The sequence below is a fragment of the Condylura cristata genome, unplaced genomic scaffold (genome assembly GCF_000260355.1).
Source record: "Condylura cristata isolate star-nosed mole 26May11 unplaced genomic scaffold, ConCri1.0 scaffold00026, whole genome shotgun sequence".
Classification (NCBI taxonomy): domain Eukaryota; kingdom Metazoa; phylum Chordata; class Mammalia; order Eulipotyphla; family Talpidae; genus Condylura; species Condylura cristata.
Genome location: NW_004567127.1, coordinates 812036 through 832353, shown reverse-complemented (window position 1 = coordinate 832353; position 20318 = coordinate 812036). Strand labels below are relative to the sequence as shown.

The 20318-nt window shown below is 54.2% G+C and overlaps 2 protein-coding genes across 2 annotated transcripts in view; both read right to left on the bottom strand.

The window, feature by feature from the left end:
- Positions 1-285: 285 nt before the first annotated feature.
- Positions 286-6331, bottom strand: ENSA (endosulfine alpha). Its single transcript, XM_004689557.2, has 4 exons — positions 6140-6331; positions 4704-4829; positions 3177-3343; positions 286-916 (listed from the first exon to the last, which is right to left on the bottom strand). Exons 1-4 carry the CDS (start codon positions 6194-6196, stop codon positions 901-903), a joined length of 366 nt encoding a protein of 121 aa, XP_004689614.1. The 5' UTR covers positions 6197-6331; the 3' UTR covers positions 286-900.
- A 2726-nt stretch (positions 6332-9057) lies between these two features.
- Positions 9058-20318, bottom strand: part of GOLPH3L (golgi phosphoprotein 3-like) — a 32036-nt gene continuing 20775 nt past the window's right edge. The window contains exon 4 of the mRNA XM_004689556.2: positions 9058-10931. Within this exon, the coding sequence (XP_004689613.1) occupies positions 10504-10931 (428 nt within the window). The 3' untranslated portion in view covers positions 9058-10503. The remainder of the gene's footprint in view (positions 10932-20318) is intronic.

Here is a 20318-nt window from a genome sequence, read left to right as displayed (position 1 = left end):
GGCCTGGGGGGGCAGGGCTGGACGGGCGGGGCGGGGCGAAGGCTCAGGGCGCCCCTCAGGTCCCTCCAGCCCCGCATCTCTTAAGACCTGAGGCTGGTACCTCTGTGCACTGGCTACAGAAACGCCGGGAGGGACGCGAACCCGGGGTCTTGCACCCTAGATGGAAGCGGGGGGGGGGGGGCCCAGCCACACCCCACCAGGGGTCCCACAGCGGCCTCTCCCCTGGGCCGTCCTCAGTCTTCCCTTTCCCGAGCCCCAATAAAACACACCAACTGCTGCAGCGCATTTCTGGGTTGGGCGTGTTCGTGGGTCTTCTTTGTTTTATTTCAAATACTGAAAAAGTCCCTTGGGCTCCGTGGGGCTCCCCACGCTCATGGCCCCGTTCCCCCGCATCCATTCCAAGGACAGCACTGACTCCTGTGAACAAGCGGGGCGAGTCTCGCCGCCCTGCGCAGCCGGGGCGGAGCCAGGCCCGCGCCTGTGTACATGGCCAGCTCCTTGGCCCACACAGCGCCGCTGCCCGCTGCCCGGCACACAGGGGTCGTCAGATCTTCATCTACTTCACGGCCGCCTGGTCCCACCCACAGCTCCAGCCCCGGGACGGAGGAGGCCGGTCGGGAATGTCGTGGCCTCCACGCCCGGGTCCAGGGCCCGTCTCCCCCCACCCCTCCTGACGTGCTGAGATTTCTCCCAACAGTTATTTGGAAAAAAGGTACAACAAAAAGGTTCAAGGTCTTGGTGCTCAGCCCAAGGGCTCCATGCGCTGGGCACCGACGGGCAGGGGCTTCTGCCTCTGCAGCCCGCGCCCGAGCCACCTCCTAACCCCGGGCTGCAAAGGCAGGGAGGGGCAGGAGCGGACGGGGGGCAGCGTCTCAGGATCTGGCGGAGCCCCGGGCAGCATCATTCAACTTGGCCACTGCGGACGAACACAGAAGAAAGAAAGAAAACACTGTCAAGTGATCAGGGAGCAGCCCTAAGTGCACCCCAGGCCTCGCCCGCCCCGCCTCCTCCGCACTGGGCTCCCTGGCGGCAGCCCCCGGCCCAGACCGAGGCCGGGGAGCGGCCAGCCTTTATATTCCCGGCGAGATCCGCTGCCCCTCGATGCCCACGGACGCAGACAGAGACCCAGACGCGGGCCGGCGCGGGCTCCCGGGCTGCAGCGCGGGGCCCAGCGAGGCGGCGGGCCTGCCGGGCGCCAGCGACACGCGACTTTGGCGGCTGTGGTCATCTGGGCTTGAGCCCCGACCGGGGCTGGGCTTTACAGCCACCCTGTGCCCTGCAGCGCCGGCCTCCGCGGTGAGGACAGGAGGCAGGAGGCGGCGGCAGGTCGTTTGTTTCTCAGCTCTGAGAGCCGGGCGGAGAGAGGGCGCCCACCTGTCCCTTTGTCCTTTCCTGAACACCAGAGCGCGGTGACCTAAACTGAAGATTCAGGCTGACCGAGAGAAAGCAGCTCAGACAGAAAAGTACAAAATTGAAGAAGATCGGAGATGAAGAAACGTACAAAATTATATATATATTTATATATATAATAACATGACAGATCTATGTACAACACGCTGGGACAGCTGAGGAGACTATACAAGGGCGCTGGGCGCTCCCCTTCCCCGGAGCTTCGGACTGAGCAAGACAGCGTGAGCCATGGAGCAAGAACACAGACATCATGTAGTTACAGGTGACAGTCAGGGCGGGCAGGGCTGGGCGGGGGACTCTGCTCTCTCCTGCCTTCCTCACCAGCTTCTCCCCACCACAGGGCCGCTGGAGGGCTGACAGGCGGGCACCCGCACACAGGCGTTTGGCCCCTCAGAGTGCTGGAGGGGAAGGGGCAGCGGGTGGCCCCTTCCCCTCTGCTGTACCTAGCAGGTGGCTTCATTCAGATGCGGGCCAGCCAGTGGCAGCTTCCTCACCTGCCGCCCCCGCCCCCGCCGGGCCGTCAGCAGGAGCTGGGCCGCTGACTCTGGGAAGGCAGACTTCTCGGGGCTTCTTCTCTCCAACCCTCCCAGCTTCCTCTGCGGTGAATCACCTCCGGAAAACCTGCTGCTCCAGCCCTGCAGGAGCACTAAGGCCTGGAGGCCGGCTCAGCTGGTCCCCTTCCGGCCTCCTAACCAGACGCTGCCCGATTACACCTGCCTGGCTGAGCCGCGCCCTCAGGCCAGAGCAGCTCCTCAGTCGCCGCAGACCTTACGCAGGGGCAAGGGGCGGGGGCTAGAAGTGCGCACGGCTCGCTCGGACATTTCTGGTCTCCCCCCTCTAGACGCTGCCACTCACGAGGCCCTGTCCGGATGCGTGGCCTCCGGTCCCAGCTCTCCCCGCGGTCTTAGCCGCCCCCTCTGGTCCGCTCACTCCCGGGCCTTCTTCACGTTCAGTTTCACGACAAATAGCAGTTTTCCAGCTAGCATTTTTAGGGTTTCAGAAGCAGAATCGACTTTATTTACATCCAACCCTATTTTAGATGAGGAACTAGAAGTCCCGAGAGGCCAAGTGCCTGGACCGAGGCCACTCGCCCGTCCTGCAGACTCCTAAGCCAGCGCTCTCCCCACTGCCCCGGGAGCCTACAAGGCGGCCTGCTGGAGGAGACGGGCGTCAGTCTGAGGCGATCACGCCCCCAGTCTTTACATAAAGAGCCACGACAAACCGCACGAGACACTGACTACAGGCCAAGTGGGCGCTGGAGGTTTATGCGAGCAAATCAGTTTTTCTTTCGGAGGCGTCTCTAAGCCGGCCGCAACGGGACGAAGCAGCAGCCTACAGGGCGACACTTAGAAGCACAGAGAACAGAGCTCGTCCAGGCGACCCGCCGACTTCCCCACTACGGCAGGTTGGTCTTCGGGCGCCAGACCCGTCGTGGACTTCCCAAGGCTTAGCCAACTCAGGGAGAGTCTCTTCTCAGAGGAGACACACGCCTCCCCAGGTCCTCACACGAAGAGGAGGTGTGCAGCGCCACCCAGCCCAGTCCTCCCTCCGGGCCCCACCTGGGAGGGAGTGGACAGCTCGCTTTACCCCAAGACGTGAGCTCTGAGCCCCTCTTCCACCATACGCCCTTCTCAGCAGCCGCCGGCAGACTCAGTCCTTCCTGGCTGGCAAGCTGAGAAGGCCTGACTGGGTGCCCACTCCATCCTGCCTATGATATACAAAAGTCCAGCGGGGGAGGAAGGGGACGAGAGGGGGGCCCAGGTTACCCCGCAAGCTTGCTGGTGACGAGCGAGGACTTTCTCTGGGGCAGGTCCTGTGGGGTGGGGATGTGGTCTCCGGTCACCAGGTTCTTGTCTGGTCCTGCACTGGGCAGCTGCTTATTCTTCATCTTGGCTTTGGCCATGTTGTAGTCTCCTGAGTCAAAGTACTTTTGCTGAGAGACAAGAGGGCGTTCAGACGAGTGAGCAAGCCTGGCCGTCCTCAAAAGCTAGCAGACTCCCATCCACGAGAAACCCTCACCCACACCCAGAGCTTTCGAGTCTGCACTGATTAACGCCCACACGCACGGCTCCCTTCACTGTGTGCGTGCCTTCCTCACGCCGTGCCCTGCCTTTTCAGGCCCCTACGCCACTCCCAGCCAGAGTGGGTGTTTTTGGGGCCGAGAGATAGTCCCTACTGAAAACTTTTATGCCCACATCCTTCGTAGCCTCATCAGTGCAGGATGAGTCCATCAATCACTGCTTGGTCACAAAGGCTGGCTGAGACCTGCGGGAGTGGTGCAGGGAAACGCGTGAATAGAACCATGAAGTGTCCATCTGGGGCTGCCCTGCAGCCACTGACCGCTCCCTCAGGAGGCTCCGTTTCCCGGCCCTGCACTCATAGCCACCCAGCTCCCGTCAGGTGCCTCAGGCCCCAGCGAGCCTGAGGCTGACTGAGGAGCAGGAGTCACTACAAGGGAGTGTTTCTCTGTGTGGATAAAATGGAGCGAGAAACAGGGAGCAACGTCCAGCCAACAACCAGCAAGTAGCAACCAGCAGGTAGCAATGTCAAGCCAACAACCTCAAAATTAAATTTTTTCTCTCGGATTGTGAACAGAAACTGGGCTGTTCATGAGGCGAATGTATTCCTGTGGCTCGCAGCACTCCCACACATGTTCCACGGCTGTGGCAGCCTGCCTGCGCCCGCCTCGCGGCAGGACTAGACTGCGAACCAGCGCCACAGACCTTATGACTAAGACTCAACTAGGCGTCTCCAGAGGGACCTGTTTCTCGCTCCATTTTATCCACACAGAGAAACACTCCCTTTTAGTGACTCCTGCTCCTCAGTGGGCCTCAGGCTCGCTGGGGCCTGAGGCACCTGACGGGAGCTGGGTGGCTATGAGTGCAGGGCCGGGAAACGGCCGACTGCACTGAGGGAGCAGTCAGTGGCTGGCGCTGACTTCAAGGGTCTGAACAAACCTATCGCTCATTCAAGTTGCGGAGACTGCAAGGCCGATGATTTGATCCTTTCCTGAAATAATGCACCCCAAACTTAGGAGCTCTGACCCTGAAAGGTCGAGCCCCCATCTGAGCGGGCAGGTGCCTGGGGCAGACCACACACAACCTCTCAACATCCTTCTCCCTCACCCCGCCTCCACCCAAACCCCATTGAGCCGCAGTTCCCTACAAAGGAAACCAGACAACGGCCGACCTAGGTGCCTCGCTCTTCAGGCGTTCCCAGCTCAGCACGCAGCACAACCTCCACAGGCCTCACCCCTCACACCCCCGAGCCCAGTAGGAGCGTAGGCCCCGTACCCCTTTCTGGAGTCTCTTCATGAGGAAGTCGGAGCCTCCAGGCTTTTGTCCGAGGCTTGGGTATTTGGCCTTTAGCTTCGCCTCCTCGGCTCTCTCGGGGAGGATTCCTTCTTTCTCCTGTGTGTCCTGCCGGGAGAAAAGGGTCCATACACTTGAAAACGGGGAAGCCACTGGGATCTGAGCACCTTAAAGCTACTCTACTTTCCCTGAGGCCCTGGGCAACACGGAGCTGCGCCCTCGCGGCTGGGCCTGGCCAGTCCCGCTCCAGGAGCTGGACAAGGGAGGAAAAAGACACCGGGGATCTCAGGGCAACCAGCGAGTGCGCAGTTAAAGGCAACACTAGGCGGGTGCCCGACGGGGCTGCTGAGGCCTGAGCAAGTTCCCAGCCAGAGGTGAAGGGGTGCTCAGGGGGGCCACTCCCCGGGGCCCACCCAGGTGATGGCCGGATCTGCACTCTGTAAACACTGGGCGCAGGACGCACAGGAAAGCGGCTTCCACCCTCAGGGAAATTAACATTCTGCGGGGTTCACGAATGACCCACTAACCTTGCCCCAAACTCAACGCCGTCCCTGAGGCGCAGGGGATGTTGCTGGGGTCACACCGAGCTCGGCCGGCCGCAGGCCACGGCTCGGGGCTGCGCTCCGCCAGCTGGTAGCGGGCCCAGCCACGACTGAAAAGGCCCTGAGGTCCAGCTGGGGCTTTCAGGGGCACCCCACCGCCCTCCCCGGAAAGCTGCGGCACCGGGGCACCGGCCCAAGTCGCGCACCCCCGGCGCTCCCCGGGCGCGTCCAACCGGCGGCCGCCCCGCGTCTCCTCCGGGCTCCACCGCACTACTCGCGCTGTCTCTCGGCTTCCTTCTGTTTTCGGATCAGCCTGCACTGCCCGCCCTGGGCTCGCGGCCTCTTGCCCGTGCGGGTCGCCGACGGTGGGCGACACCCCGCGGCCCACGAGCTCGCCTCCAGGGAGAGCTGCCGCCTCAGCCAACCCCTGATCACCGCTCTTCTCCCGCCCCCGACGCGGCTCCTTCAACGTCTCTGCCGCGACCGGGGTCGTTCCGAGCCAGGGCGAGGGTCCGGCCGGCGTCGGGCCGCCACCCACGCGCTCACACACCCCTCCCGGGACCACCGGCCCTTCATTCACCCACTCTTTCCCAACACCCGCCCCGCGCCCCGCTCGGCCAATCACGGCTCAGTCTCGGTGCGTCGAGCGGGTGGCCCGCTGACCAATCAGCAAGGGTGCGGCCCTGACTGACAACCGACCTAACGAACGAGAAGCCAGAGCAGCGAGCCCGGTTGCAGCTCACCCAGCGTGACGCAGGAAGTGGCCAACCCCCGCGGAGCCCGAGACCATGGCGACCAATCCGCACAGCTGGGAGACCGACTCCCGCCCCATCACGCTCGCCCCCGGCTCGCCCGCCCGCACCCCCTCCATTTCACCTGCTTCTCTTCGCCGGTCTCCTCCGCAGGGTTCTCGTCTTCTTGTTTCTGGGACATGGCGGGGCCGGGGCTGTGGGCTGTAGGGGACCCGGGAAATCAACCGGAGGAGGGAAGGGGGAGGGGAAACGGGGACAACCTGCGCTGCTTCTCCGGCTCCTGTCACTAGGGTTGCTCAGTTAAAATGGCGGCCCTGGCCAGTGACGTTGCGACCGCCCCGTCCCTTCAGAGCCAATGGTAGTGGGGTAGACGGGGCAATGACGTAACGATTCACCAATAGTCGCCGCGTGGGGGGTGGGCTCTGCGGGGGCGACGGGCAGGCGGGCGCACCAATCCGGAAAGAGAGTGAGCCTCAAGGCCCAATTGTAAGCCGAGGGGCGGTGCCGCGAGCTCGGGCCGGTCTGCCCCTTCGGGGGCTCGGCTTCCTTCCGCTGCTCCGCCTGCGCCCGGAGCCGAGCGGAGCCGCGCGGAGTCGCGCGCGGGAGCGCGGGGTGGGGTCCTCCGAGGTGGAGAGTGAGGGGTCAGCTCCGCGCGGCCTGACCAGGCGGCCGTCTGGCTCCTCCCAGAAGCCGGGGTGGCGCGGACCTCCGCTGGTGGCCAGCGCGACTCCGGCGGGAGCGGAGGCCAGCCCGGTCCGAGCCGGCTCCAGCTCAGACCTGTGCGGGCGCCCTGGGAGCGAGGAGCCCCGAGCGCAGCCCCGTGCGTGGCACCGGGAGACGAGGCCCTGTCAGTCACAGCGACGCTGCGGGCCTGGCGGCGGCGCAGGCTGGCCCTGCCTGGGGCGGGGGGGGGGCAGCGGGGCGCCCCCCGCGTGCCCGTGTACCCCAGTGACGAGTATTTTTGGTGATGATCAAAAACACAGCCTGTAATACTTAAAAGCAAACATTGGCTTAACACTAGCCGCACTGCAAGAGTCACACAGAATTTAAGTCGCCCCGACAGCTTCTTGGGGGTCGCCTTGGGCTGTTCCATTTTTCTGTATAACTAGGTACACGCATACTGAACAGTCAGAGAGGCGCTGCGAACCCGGATTACCGCCATACAAGGGACTCTGGCGAGCTCTGCAGTGTTGATAGAGCTGTAGATGGAGGTGCCTGGGGCTCAAGCGCAGCCCTGGGGTCCCGGCCAGGGAGTGACCCCAGGGCCAGCAGACCGGTCTCCCACTGCTCCCCTCAGCAGTGCATTTCAGTGGCTCTGCCTATTCTCCCCACTCTGTCTCTGGTGAGCCGTCTCACCCCCTGCATCTCTGGCCTGTACCCCAGTTCTTTTGCCTGTAAATAAGTAAATCTTCAAAAAAAAAAAAAAAAAAAAGGAGCTACAGAGGTGGGCTGCTTGGGAGCGGCGGTGAGGCACTGAGGAGACAGACACTGGAATAAAGGCCAGGAGCAAGGGCACCGCCCTTCAGAGAACTCTCGGGAAGAGCCGACATGCGGAAAGCACCCTGAGGGAGGCCCTGAGCACCTTACCAGCCTGTCCCTGCTCTTTTGGGGGTTCTAAAAAATGTCTGAGTTTTCCAGGACAGGACCTAATTCTTTTCAGGTTATGAGATGAGCTGTCTGGGAATAGCGCTGAAATGTGTCAGGTACATTCTCCTGGAGAAGGTTCCTTAAAAGCCACGATACCCAGGTTAAGGCAGGTGCGGTTAGCACCCCAATGGGCAGGCTGAGAACACCGGGACTAGCTGCGCCCTCACCTCAGCTTACCTCCTCGGCAAACCCGTGCTCCTAGGAGTAGTTTTATTTTTGTTAAGAAAATTTATCTCTGCACACAGGCCAGAGGTGCAAGGGTGGTGAGAGGCTTCACCAAGACAGAGTGGGGAGCAGAACAGGCAGATGGAAGGCAGGGAGACAGAAGTCTGCCGCACCCCGTGGGTCCCTCCCTGGTGAGCATCGCACTTGTGCTGTGCTTGGCTCCCCAGTGCTGCGCTGTGGCCTCCAGGGAGGGCCAACTCGGTATTTTATTTTCATGAATTATAGACAATAAAACACAATGCTGTGTTCTCAGATTTTAACGTGCACCTCTGGAGACTGTGCTTAGAGGCCGTTTCCGAAGCCCCAGTCCTGGGGACCAACTCACTAGGAAAGGGCATTTCCACCCCTCACTCAGCGATTCTGTCTGAGAAACACTGTCTGAAGGATGACTTACGGGACTGAAGCGTCGTCTGAAATAAAAATAACGGACATATCCACAACCTGAGCCAAGACATCGCCTACTGGCGCCTTCGCTACAGACAAAACAAAGAAGCGAAGAACAATAAGAACATTACAAGCAGAGTGACATTTTCCCACGTTCAATTCGATGTCACTCACATTCACCACGGTAACTGTCACGGTCGGGTCCTGTGCATGGTTCACACTTAGCCCTAATTCTTAGCTCTCTGAGCTCAGGCGTCACTTGTCAGTCAGCGTCCCGGGCAGAACCCACCCTCTCCTTGGCCGCCGAGTGTAACTGGGTGACTGAGCGGCCGGCGTCCAGGTCAGCGCGGGTGCGCCCTGCTTCCCGCCTCCGTGTGCTAGCTAGAATGTCGTGTAACCCACACAGGACGAAACAACGGCGTGTACCCTCGCATGACGTGACAAGGGCGCTGCTGGCCTGTGTGTGAAAATCTTATTTCCAGCTAAAGTGACTCAACTGGGAGAACGATCAGAGGGCCAACAGCGGCTCTTTCTTTACAGAAGAGGCGACTGTGTGCCTGATGTGGGACGCCCTGTGCCGCGAACATGACGCAGAGTCTGATGCGGACGCCCGCCCGCCCGCCCGCCCACCAGGGGACGGCAGAGGCCAACGCCCGCCAAGCTTCAGGAGAACTGAATCACCTGCTACCCCCAGTCAAGCTGAAACTTTCCACAGGAAAACCTGGTTTCAATTCTTGCCAGATTGTTCAAATGGAAAGAAAAATTCAGGCAGAGACAACATACGGCCAGGTCTTTGTTCTTTTACAGTCAGACTGAAGCTCTACTTAGGGTGACAGTTACAGTTTCACATGAAAGTTGTTATCTCTAGTCTTCTAGGTGACAGCTAGTGTGAAAAATGAGGACAAAGTATTGACTGACCTGGGGCATACTATGGGCTACAAAGGTTTGGGGAGGAAAAGAAAGTTGCAATTATTCCTATAGTAACTTCCGATCCGGAGACTTGCTGCCATCCTGAGTCGTGGTACCAGCGCTCCACACCCGTTTTCTCTGCAAGGGTCACACGCAGGATCCATGAAAATTAACAGCCTAAGACATGCCTGATGTTCGCGCAACTTGGTGCCTGTTGTTTTTATTCACAAATACTGGACTTGATCCATCAGCAGCTCTTGATACCAATTGTCCCTCTGAGTAGGATTCTTCCAAATAAACATCCCTGCACTCACTATTGAATTGAGAAGTGTTTTAGAGGTTCTGGAGAAATGAGACCACTGATGGGAGGCACCTGTGGCTGAAAGGGGAAGCTATTTCTGGAACCCCATAGACTAGACGAGCCCCTGGGCTTATGCAGGAAGGGGGGGGGCAGACGCTCGGTTTAGACCTTCTGCTGGAATCAGGGTGCTGCTATTCAGCCAATGCAACTGAAAATTCCCTCACTCCAGCCACAGTGGGGACACGTAAAGTAATTTCAGAAACCAGGAGGGTCGTGCTGACAGGTGGATTCTCATGCTTCAGCTCTCTCCCACCCACTCTCCCTTACAAATTGTAATGCTGATGGTGCCAAAGAGGTGGTTGATAGATTTTATTTTCATTTAGATTTTTGTCCTAATGAATAAAGGAATGGGATAATGCTGAGAGGGAAAAGAAAAATATTTCTGATTCTGGAAGTGGGAGACCAGGTAATCTAATTTGTACTATTCTCATTAGTTTAGAAAAGGAAAGAACAGAAAAAGTCATTAGTGGGATACACAATCCCAGAGACAACCTGCTCCAAAAATTAGTCTTTTCCCCACTGCTCCTTATGCAAAGGAGCAATTCTTTCAATAAGTACATTACTTAGCAGAGTCTGAGAGTGAAGGCCATGTAAATAAGACTGAAAAACAAACTTTAAATGATACAACAAAAGGTTTAAAAGATCTCATTCACATTCTGTGGCTAGAGAATGCCAAATCCCTGTTCCTGCTTATACAAAAGCACAGTGGGTGGAAATAAACCAAGAAGAAAAAGTGCTTACTGGGTACGAATGGGTTCACCCAGTGTGTCTACCTCTGTGGGAATCTAGGGAGATATAAAGTCTGCTTAGGATGGTTAAGATCTATCGAGAAGCCCTCAAGTTGCTCTCCCCAAATCACTAGTCTGATTCAAGAGAAGGAAAAAAATGATGAAAGGATTTCATCACACAAAAATTTGTGATGGTGCCTCTGTCACCGTCAATAAGGAGAACCCACCTGGGCGTTAGGACTTATTGAAGGCAGCCAGCACGGCCCAGATCATCTCTGAGGCACTGTGCTTTGTCCCTTCTACTTCAGGGTCCAGTTCTACTAGGTCCTTGGCTCGATTCATCGCCACATCATACTTGTCGTCTGTCAGAGAGGAGAAGACATTTTCGAGTACGTCGGAGGAGTGGGCGAGCACCAGGAGCGCCAGCGTTCGCTTGTCCATTCGCTGCGGGTCGTTCACCCACCGCTCGAGCACGCTGTCTTGAAGTCTCTTCACTAAACGCTGTTTCTCTGTGGTGTTGGTCACTGGGTGAGTAGTCATGTCAAAGAGGAGAAAGTTCTGCTTCTCCGTGGTCAGAATGCCCTTCTCTACTAGGTTCTTGGCAATTCGCTCTCTTACATTTCTCAGCTGGTACTGTAATTTGAAGGGGTTCCAAGTCTCACCTATCGGGAACAGAGAGAACTTGACCAACATCATAAACCACGCGACCTAACAAAACATCTACAGAGCATCCCACCTTCTAACTGCCACAGGACACATTCTTCTCAAGGGCACACAACATGTTCTTTAGCATAGACCACCTGGTAAGCCAAAAAATAAATCTCAACAGGTCTCAAAGGATAAATCCCATATAAATATCTTCTAGTACCACAATGAGGTGAAATTGGAAATCAGCAATAGGAGGAAAACTGGAAAATTCACAAATGTGGAAGTTAATCATAAACAAAGTGTTAAAGAAGAAATCACAAGGGAAATTAGAAAGTACTTAGAAATGAATGAAAGTACAATATATCAAAATATACAGAAAACAGTTAAATCAGTGCTCAGAGGAAGTTTACACAAAGGCTTGCATTGAAAAAGAAGCAAGCTCAGAGTGGTCACTTAACACTATGAAGAACTAGGAAAAGAAGAGCAAAGTAAACCCAAAGCTAGCAGAAAAGGAGAAAATAATAAATATTAGATTGGAGATAAACAAATTAGAGAACAGAAAACAACAGAAAGATCAAAGAAACTAAAAGGTGGTTCTTTGAAAAGATGAACAGAATTGACAAACCTTTAGCTAGACTGCTAAAAGAAAAGAAAGATGCAAATCACAGATAACAGAAATCAAGTGAGAATATTATAACCTTACAGAGATATAAAGAATGAATGCTAAGAGAATACTATGAACATGGACCTTCCTGGTGGCACAATGGGTTGAAGTGCAGTACTGCAAGTGAGCCACAGCCCCTTCACTGTGAGTTTGATCCCCACCCCGGAGGTGACCCACATGGCCCGGCAGACCTCTCCTGACCCGCCCACTGCTCCCCTCAGCAGTGTACTTCATCAGTCGGCCTGTTCTCCTCCCCGCTCTGACTCTGGTGAATCCTCTCACCGCCCCTGCACCTCTGGCCTGCATCCCACCCAGTTCAGTATGCATAAGTAAATAGATCTTTTTTATTTTTTTAAGAAGAGAATACTATGAACAACTGTGCCTATGTTAAGAACTTAGATAATGTGGAAGAAATGGACAATTTGCTTGAAACAGGTCATTTCAATTGACTACAGAACAGAAAATCTCAACATCAATAATAAGAGATTGGATTAGCAATCAATAACCTCCCAACAAAGAACACTCCAGTCCGGGTGGCTTCACTAGTGAATTCTACTTCAAATTTGAGCAAGAGTTAACATCAACCTTTCTCAAATTCTTCTAACTGAAGACGGAACACTTGAAAAAACTGTGTTGCATCTCGCTGAAGTGACTCTGGTTCACGTCGTTAGACAAGATTTGGTGGCACACGTGGATCCCAGCCACCGGCCCACTGGGTTAACCACCCCAAACCTTCCACTCCGGTAGCCCCAACTGTGTAGCCAGCTTTTGAGGGTTTGTTTGGTTTAGTTTTGTTTTGTTTGTTCCTTTTCTTTGTTTCCTTATATTCCACACAAGAGTGCAGGAAGCCGTCAGTGTCTTTTCTCCTATTTTACTTAGCATAACCCTTCCAGTCCCATCCTGTTAGCAATGGCAACAGCTCACCCCCTCCCTCCGTCCACGCGTGTGCATGTGTGTGTGTGTGTGTGTATGTGTGGTGTGTAGGACTCCACTGTGCTCACACACCACATCTTCATCCTCTCGGCTACTGTCGGGCACTCAGGCAGGTTCCACAGCTTGGTGACTGCAGACCGCGCCGTGAGCACGGGAGCGTGTCCTTCTCAATCAGCGTTTTCTCATTCGTTGAAGAGAGACCCAGGATGCGGTTGCTGGGCCGTATGGTAGCTGCTAGTAAATATTTTTTCTTTTTGGCATGTGATTTTCCAGACAAACTTTGTTGAAGATATTTCCCTTTCCTTGACATCTCTGTTGTAGATTAACTGTCCATGTAAGTGTGGGTTTGTTTTTGGGCTCTCAACTCAAGCCCATTATTCTGATTACCATAGACTGAAGTCCAGGAGTGTGATTCTCTCTCTCTCTCTTTTTTTTTTGGTCAGGACTGCTTTGGGTTTTTGGGATCTTTTGTGGTTCCACATAAAATTTGATAGTGTTTGCACTAGTACTTTGCAGAATGTGATTGGGTGCTTGGTAGGGGTTGCAGTCTGTCCTGGCTGTGTAGCGTAAGGTGGCCACTTTGATACTATTAATTCTTCTAATCCAAGAGCAAGGAATCTTTTCCCATTTCCTTGGGTCTTTTATTTCTCTTAACAATGTTTTCACTGGACAGCTCTTTCACCTCCTTTAAGTTTATACCTAGGTATTTAGCTCTTTAGATGAAGTTGAATGGGCTTGTTCTCTGATTTCTTCCTCGTCTAGCTCATATACAGGCACAGAAATGCAACAGATTTTATATACTGACTAGTCACCTGGCACTTCATCAAGCTGATTTATTCTATTGAATAGTTGCTTTAGGATTTTCCTAGTACATTATCAGGTCATCTGCAAACAATGATAGTTTTACTCCCTTTTCCCCACAATTCAACTCCTTTTATGTATTCCTCCTGTCTAACAGCTGTAGTTAGGTCTTTTAATACTACGTTGAGTAGTGGTGGCGAGAGTGAAAATCCTGGTCTTTTATTATCCGGCACTCAGAGAAGATTTGTTTTTCTCCACTGACTGTGATGTTAGTGTCTGGTGTACGGTTGGTTATATGCTCTTCATTTGAACATCCTGTCAAATGTCTCTGCATTTATTGATATGACATGATTTTTAGCTTTCCTTTTGATGATGACTTTTTTTAGCTGAACTACTCTTGCATTCCTGGAGTAAACATCACAGTCAATGGGTGAGATCCTTTTGACGCATTGTTGAATTCAGTCTGCTAAGACTTTGTTGAGGACTTTTATATTTGTTTATCAAAGATATTGGTCTGTAGCTTTTGTTTTCTTTTTGTGATTCCTTAATGCTTTTGGTATCAGAGGAATATTGGCCTCGTGAGATGTGTTTGAAGCATCTTTTTCTACAGTTTTTCTGAAGAAAGGACAGATATCAGTTCATCTTTGAAGATCTGACAGGGCTCATTAGCAAAACCATCCGGTCCTGGGCTTTTGTGTTTTGGGTGACTTTTGATTGTTGCTTCAGGTTCCTTGGTTGTAACTGATCTGTGCAGGTTTTCTATTTCGCACTGATTCTGTCTCAGAAGGTTGTATATGTCTAAGGATTTGTCCATTTCTTCTAGATTATCCAGTTTATTGGGGTAAAGATGTTCACAGCACTCTCACGGTCCTCTGTATTTCTGAGATTTCTGTTCTAACTTCTCTTTTGTTCTGGTCCTATTTACTATAATTTTCTCCCCCTTTTCTCCACGAGAATTTTCTCTGTGAGCCCTGCTAGATGAGAATTTCAACAGACATTTCTCCAAAGAAGATATACAAATGGCCATGAAAAGATGCGCAACATCATTAATCACTAGGGAAAGGTACATCAAAACCATACTGATATCACTTCATAGTTACAGGATGGCTATAATTAAAAACAAAACAAAATGTAAAAAGCCACAAGTGTTGCTAAAGATGTGGAGGAACTGGAGCCTTTATGCATGGCTGGTGAGCATATAAAGGGGTGCAGCCTCTCGGGAAACAGCTCTCAAAATACAGATGCTCCGGACACGCCAACAGCTGCAATTCCCGGGCACATCCCACAGGAGTGAAAGCCTGGCGCCAGGGCGCACAGCGACAGCATCCAAACTGCCCAGCGGGGGAGACGGTCAAGGGGCCCGTGACAGACGAACACACCCAGTGTGACAGCTGCGTGTGCACGTCTGGGGACGATTGGTCTGCTCTAGGTGAGATCTGGATACTTGCGACAGCATGAATGGGCCCTGCGAACCCTGTGCCTTGTGAAGTAAGCCAGACAGAGAAGGCCAAGAAATACAAGCTTCCGCCTGTCGGAGCTACCTGTGGAGGCTGCTGGGGTGGGGGTTGAAGAGGAGGCAAGTTTGGGATAAGGAAACTCGGGGTGTAGACAGAGGCGACGACGACATGGCGCTGTAGATGTATGTAAGGTCGCTAAACTGTACACTTGAAAGTGGCTAAAATAGGCCCTTCCTGGTGGCACCAGGGGCGAAAGCGCAGCACAGCGGAGCTGAACCAGCCGCTGCTGCGCCAGGACGACCCGGCCAGGGAGGCCCCAGGGCGCTGCAGACTCTCCTGACCCGCCCGCGGCTCCCCTCAGCAGTGCACTTCAGTCCATCTGCCTGTTCTGCTCCCCGCTCTGTCTCTGGGGCGTCCTCTCGCCCCTGTACTTCTGGCCTGTACCCCAACTTTCATATGTATGAACAAATCTATCTTTTTTAAAAACAAAAGAAAAAGAATGGCTAAAATAATATTGCATGTATCGTTTTCTATAATAAAATATATACCCAAAGAACATAAAATGATCATAAAAAACTTGACTCTGAATGTTTATAGCAGGATTAGTCAGAGTAGCCAGAAAAGGTAATAACCCAGCAAATGGATGAATGATCAGCAAAATGGTCTATGCATGCAGTGAAGTACTACCTGGAAAAAAGCAGGAGTCCGGTTAAATTTGGGGAAACTCTGAAAATACCGAGGGTTGTATCCGTGACCACATCCTGGCTGTCACCTATTAGCCTCGCAAAATGTTACCTGCGGGGGATTCTGGGCAAATAAGGAATCTGTATTCTTTCTTACAGTTGCATGTGGACCTACAAATATCTCAATACATTTTCAATTACAAAATTGTTCCAGCTGATGACAGTGGCTGCCGTCTGAAAGTGTGCTGTGCAAGATTTATCTAAGCTTTTATTCCAAAGATCTAGTTACTCATAGTAAAGTTTTTGAATTTGCTCCTAAAAGGGAAAAAGGATGGAGTGCTAGTATGTGTTTCAACATGCACAGACTGAACATCCTAAATCACACGATTCGTAAGTTTATGGCTCCACTCATATGAAATATTCAGCACGGGCCATCTACAGAGACAGAACGTGTATTGTGGGTTGCAGGTTGGGGAACTCTGGAGAACAAAACTAGCTGCTAGTGATCATGGGGTTTATTTTGGAGGTGAGAAAATGTTTTAAATTTAGACTGTGACAATGATCGCACGAGTGGATGACAGAGTCGAATCCACTGAGTTGCATATTATAAACGAGCCGACTGTGTGCTGTGGGAATATGTCACTAAAGGTTTTTGGACAGCGAGCCCTAGTTCTTATTCAACCCCCTGAATTTCTGTATTTCTTTTCCTGATCTGAGTAAGAAGAGGAGAAAGATCACAAATGGTGGAATTTTTGAGTCGTTTTGCATGATCTTACCAGTGAGTAGTTCTATCCATGTTTGGACAGTTTCTGTGGGTTCAGTGGCTTTGATGTGTTTGAGAGTTTCATCCAGTAAAACGTCACCTGTCGGGCTGTCTGACCTGAGCAGTACCTTTCAGGAAAGAGGTGAGGAACCTGGTTCATTCCATCATTCAAATTCATTTTCGTCAATACACTACACATTGATGGTTAAGTGTCGCAGAAAACGCAAACAAGCAGTAGAATGGACTGTCCCTGCGCTTAGGAGCTTCAAATAATATGGGGTGATAGTCGGGAGACGAAGAGACCCTGGAAGTGATCCCTGGTGATCAAATGGGTATAAATGATGACAAAGGAAAGATCCAATAATAACTCTGAGCCTGGAACAGCCTCTTGAGGAACAATTGCCTGCTGGAAGCATCAGGGTGCAGGGTCCGGCCACCAGCTGGACGTGACCCTGGTTGGAAAAGGTGGGAAAAGAAGGTGGGGCTGGAGACGTGGGGTTTAACCTCCTGGAGATCACAGACGAAGCGGGACACGAACGACATCTCCAAGCATCATGCCAAGGGAGCCAGACCCGACTCGGGTTCAGAATGGACACGTGGAGGAAACAGAGAAGCCAGCGCCAGGGAAGGAGGCCGTCTTCGACAGAGGGGATCCACGGCCCGGCGCCACACAGCGGTTGAAAGAGAAGCCAGAAGCTGCTGGCCCCTGAGAAGGGGCTGTCCAGAGTGAGGTGTGGCAGTGACAGTGGGGGACAGTGGGGCATGGAGACAGATGGCCCTCAGGGCCCGGCGCGCGTCCCCAGCTGTCCGGGGCCGCCTGGGGATGACCAGCGCTCAGCAAGGCCAGCGCCCGGCCCCGGCACACGCCCATTTCACAGGGTAGTGACGGAGGGGACCCGGCCCAGCGCGTCACATCCTGACTTCACTGAGTCAGAGGCGGCCGGCACCGGGCCCCGCGCCGACCGGGCCTGGCCGCCCCTCTGCGTGGGACCTGACTGCCCGCGAGGCCGTGTGGGCGGCAGCGGCCCACCCATGGGCTGCCGCGTCGCGCCTCCCTGAGCGAAGCGGGGTGCACGGGCGTGTACCTTTCTGTCCAGCAGCCGTTTCTTACGCACGGTGGTGGGCTCCAGGGAGATCCGACCCCGCATGGCCAGCTCTATCAGGATGCCGCCCCGCAGGCCCGACGATATGCAGTCGTTCCAGAAGGACGTGTAGCCCTGCAGGGGAGAAGGGGAGAGAGGCTGCCGTCCAGCCGCCCGACCCGCTTCCCCGCGGGCTGCGACTCCAGGCCGGCTGGGTCTGCCCACGTCAAGCTGCTTGGTGACTTCCTTTGGTTTGGCTGTTAGAAACTGGCATGACAAATTTTAAACTTTTGAGAAATTGGGCTGCTTTGAAATCTGTTTCCAAGACACTCTACATCTGGAGTCGGACCTAAGTTAAACCAAGCAGAAAAACGCGGACAACGGGCCTCGCCCCTCTGGGACGTGCGTTTAGGAGCACGCTGTGGCCGGCGAGTCCAGGCCCCGCCGGCCACCTGTAAGGACAAGCCCAGGGCTCACTGCACAGTTCGCAGAGGGACAGTGGGGACAGTGATACCTTCCCACGTTTGCTGTGGGGAGTAAATGAGACGTCACACATGAGACAGGCCTGGGGTGCCGGGCAGGCAGCCGGCACCTAAATGCTGTCTCCCTTTCCCAGCAGCCCAGCTACTGGGAGACAGCACAGGGAGCAAGAGGTTCTAGAGACGGATCGATGCAGGCAGGGCTGGGCACAGCCAGGGGCGCGGGGGGCGAGAGGCTTCACCAGAGACGGGGTGGGGAGCAGAACAGGCCGACTGCCGGAGCACACCGCTGAGGGGAGCAGCGGGGAGACGGGGGGGGGGGGCTGCTGCGCCCTGGGGTCCCTCCCTGGCTGGGCTGAACTCGCTGAAGCGGCTGCCACCTGCTTCGCAGCGGGAAGGGCCCGAGCCAGGATGATCTGTGAGCTCCAATCTCATCATGTAACTGTCTCCTTCCCGTTTAAAATTTTGAGGCGCTTCTCGCCCTCAAGTCCAGACCCCTCTGGACAGCATTCAAGCCTGGGGCTGCTGCAGTCTCCTCTGGGAGCCTCCCCGGCGTGGAGCTATTTTGCGAGCTCCTGATGCCTCGCCACTTCCCCTGGCGCTGGACACGCGGCCCTCACTGTCCAGAAGCGCCCATTCGCGCGTTCCCCGGCTCAGCCCCTTCTGAAGTGCTGAGGGCCTAGAGCCACATTTTTCTTCCTTTTTTACATTTTATTTGTGCACACAGAACTGGGGTACAGGCCAGAGGTGCAGGGGCGGTGAGAGGGCTCCCCGGGGACAGAGTGGGGGGCAGAGCAGGCGGTGGCCTGAAATCCACTCCGAGGGGAGCAGCGGGGAGACCCGAGTCTGCTGCACCCTGGGGCCCCTCCTGGCGGGGGTCGCGCTCGAGTGGAAGCTGCGGCCGCTCGGTGCCGCGCTCTCGCCTGGCCAGCGGGGCCATGTCCGCCGTCACCTCGCCGGCCCGCCTGCCCCCACCGGCCACGGGCCTCACCTGGGTGTGTCTGGGAGTCCTGCTCTAGCATTTATTATGTCGCAGTCAAGTGTTTGCCCCCAGTGGGCTACAGACTCTCCGAAGGGAGTACCTGGCTGGTGCATACTCTCAGGCTCCCAGCTGGGTTAGGTCCGTCCACGCCCTGCCTCGCAGCTACTTCAGATCGTCCTTGTGACTTCTCTTTGGAAGCGTAGGCTTGTCACTTTAGATGACACTTGCTTTTATGCAACTTACCCGCTTAGTTAAGGCTGAGGCGTGACTTAGTCCACATATTATTCACTGAGGCCTCGCTTTTATGTACAACTGGTGACTTCAGGACTCAGCAGATGGGCAAACATTTCAGTCACTTCAACAGCAAGCTGAGCAGCTTCCTCACTCCTGCCTGATACTGTCCTGTGTCAGCGGCAGTGGTGGCCGACGGCCGAGGGCACCGTGACTGCGGCTCACCGTAAGCAAGCGGCGGGGGCCAGAGGGTGGACGCCCTTGCGCGTCACCGTACCTCATGATACGTAACCCTCTTCAGATGAGTCCTGGTAACTTTACTGAGGCACGTGCCAAGCAGGAAAAAGGTTAAAATACACGTACAGCTTTAAAAAATAGTTATAATTCTGAAGCCCGTTTTCCTCTAACTATATCTACCTGCCTTTTCCTTCTTTTTTTCAATCTATCTGAATTTTCTGACCGGCTGTGATAAAGATGATGTGCTGACGGACCACTGCTCTAACACACAAGACACTTAGCACATACACATGAAGTTTACCATTCCATTGTGAAATTAGCTTAACCAATTCAACCAAAGATTCACATATGAAGAAAAAGAGCAGATCTTAGGATCGATAAACACAATGGAATTCGCACGTTGCCTCCTGACCAGCAGGGAATCGTGGGGGTTGGCAGAAAGAGGTGTTTGGACAGTAAACTTTCTTTTGTTCTGACTCTAAAAGAACAAAGGTCACATAACAGAAATGTGTGACGAGGGGATGAACGCCTCCCAGTCGGATAAACATTACGCACGCACAATCTTGGTTTTACACACATGTATAGATTCTATTAGTATTATTTTTAGAAGTGAAGTAATGCCAGGCGACAGCCCCCCCCCCAGCGCTCTGGACCTCTCCGCATCAGCGACCGCGCAATTCCTCCCTCGCTGTAGGGGCGCTTTGCTGTACCTCAGACCCACGATGGTTTCGCCAAGCTTTGGCTGATGTCTGCTTAGGTGGTGCAGGGAACGGCCATGACAAATTTTTTTATGAAAAAGATAGTAAGTTCTCCTTTAACAGCATGGTTAGGCGCTTGGAAACTGCCGGAAAGAGAAATGACTTAGAATGAAATCCACCTTACCACAGGCCTTGACATAGGTGACAGGGAGCTTTGCCTGCACACTGTTGGTGGGGATGGGTGCAGTCTCTGGGGAAACGGTATGCAGGGGCCTCAAAAAAGTTAAAAATTGTATCTACTATATGGTCTAATAACCCCACTTTTGGGTATCTATCCAAGAGTATAAAAACACTAGTTTGAAAAGCTTTTAAACTAAACTAGTGTTTTTTT

Excerpts from the sequence above, each read along its gene's own strand:
- ENSA (XM_004689557.2), bottom strand. The coding sequence starts at position 6,196 with ATGTCCCAGAAACAAGAAGACGAGAACCCTGCGGAGGAGACCGGCGAA. Across the intron at positions 4,830-6,139 it reads AGACCGGCGAAGAGAAGCAG|GACACACAGGAGAAAGAAGG; the intron begins GTGAAATGGAGG and ends TTCTCCCGGCAG. Across the intron at positions 3,344-4,703 it reads TGAAGAGACTCCAGAAAGGG|CAAAAGTACTTTGACTCAGG; the intron begins GTACGGGGCCTA and ends CTTGTCTCTCAG.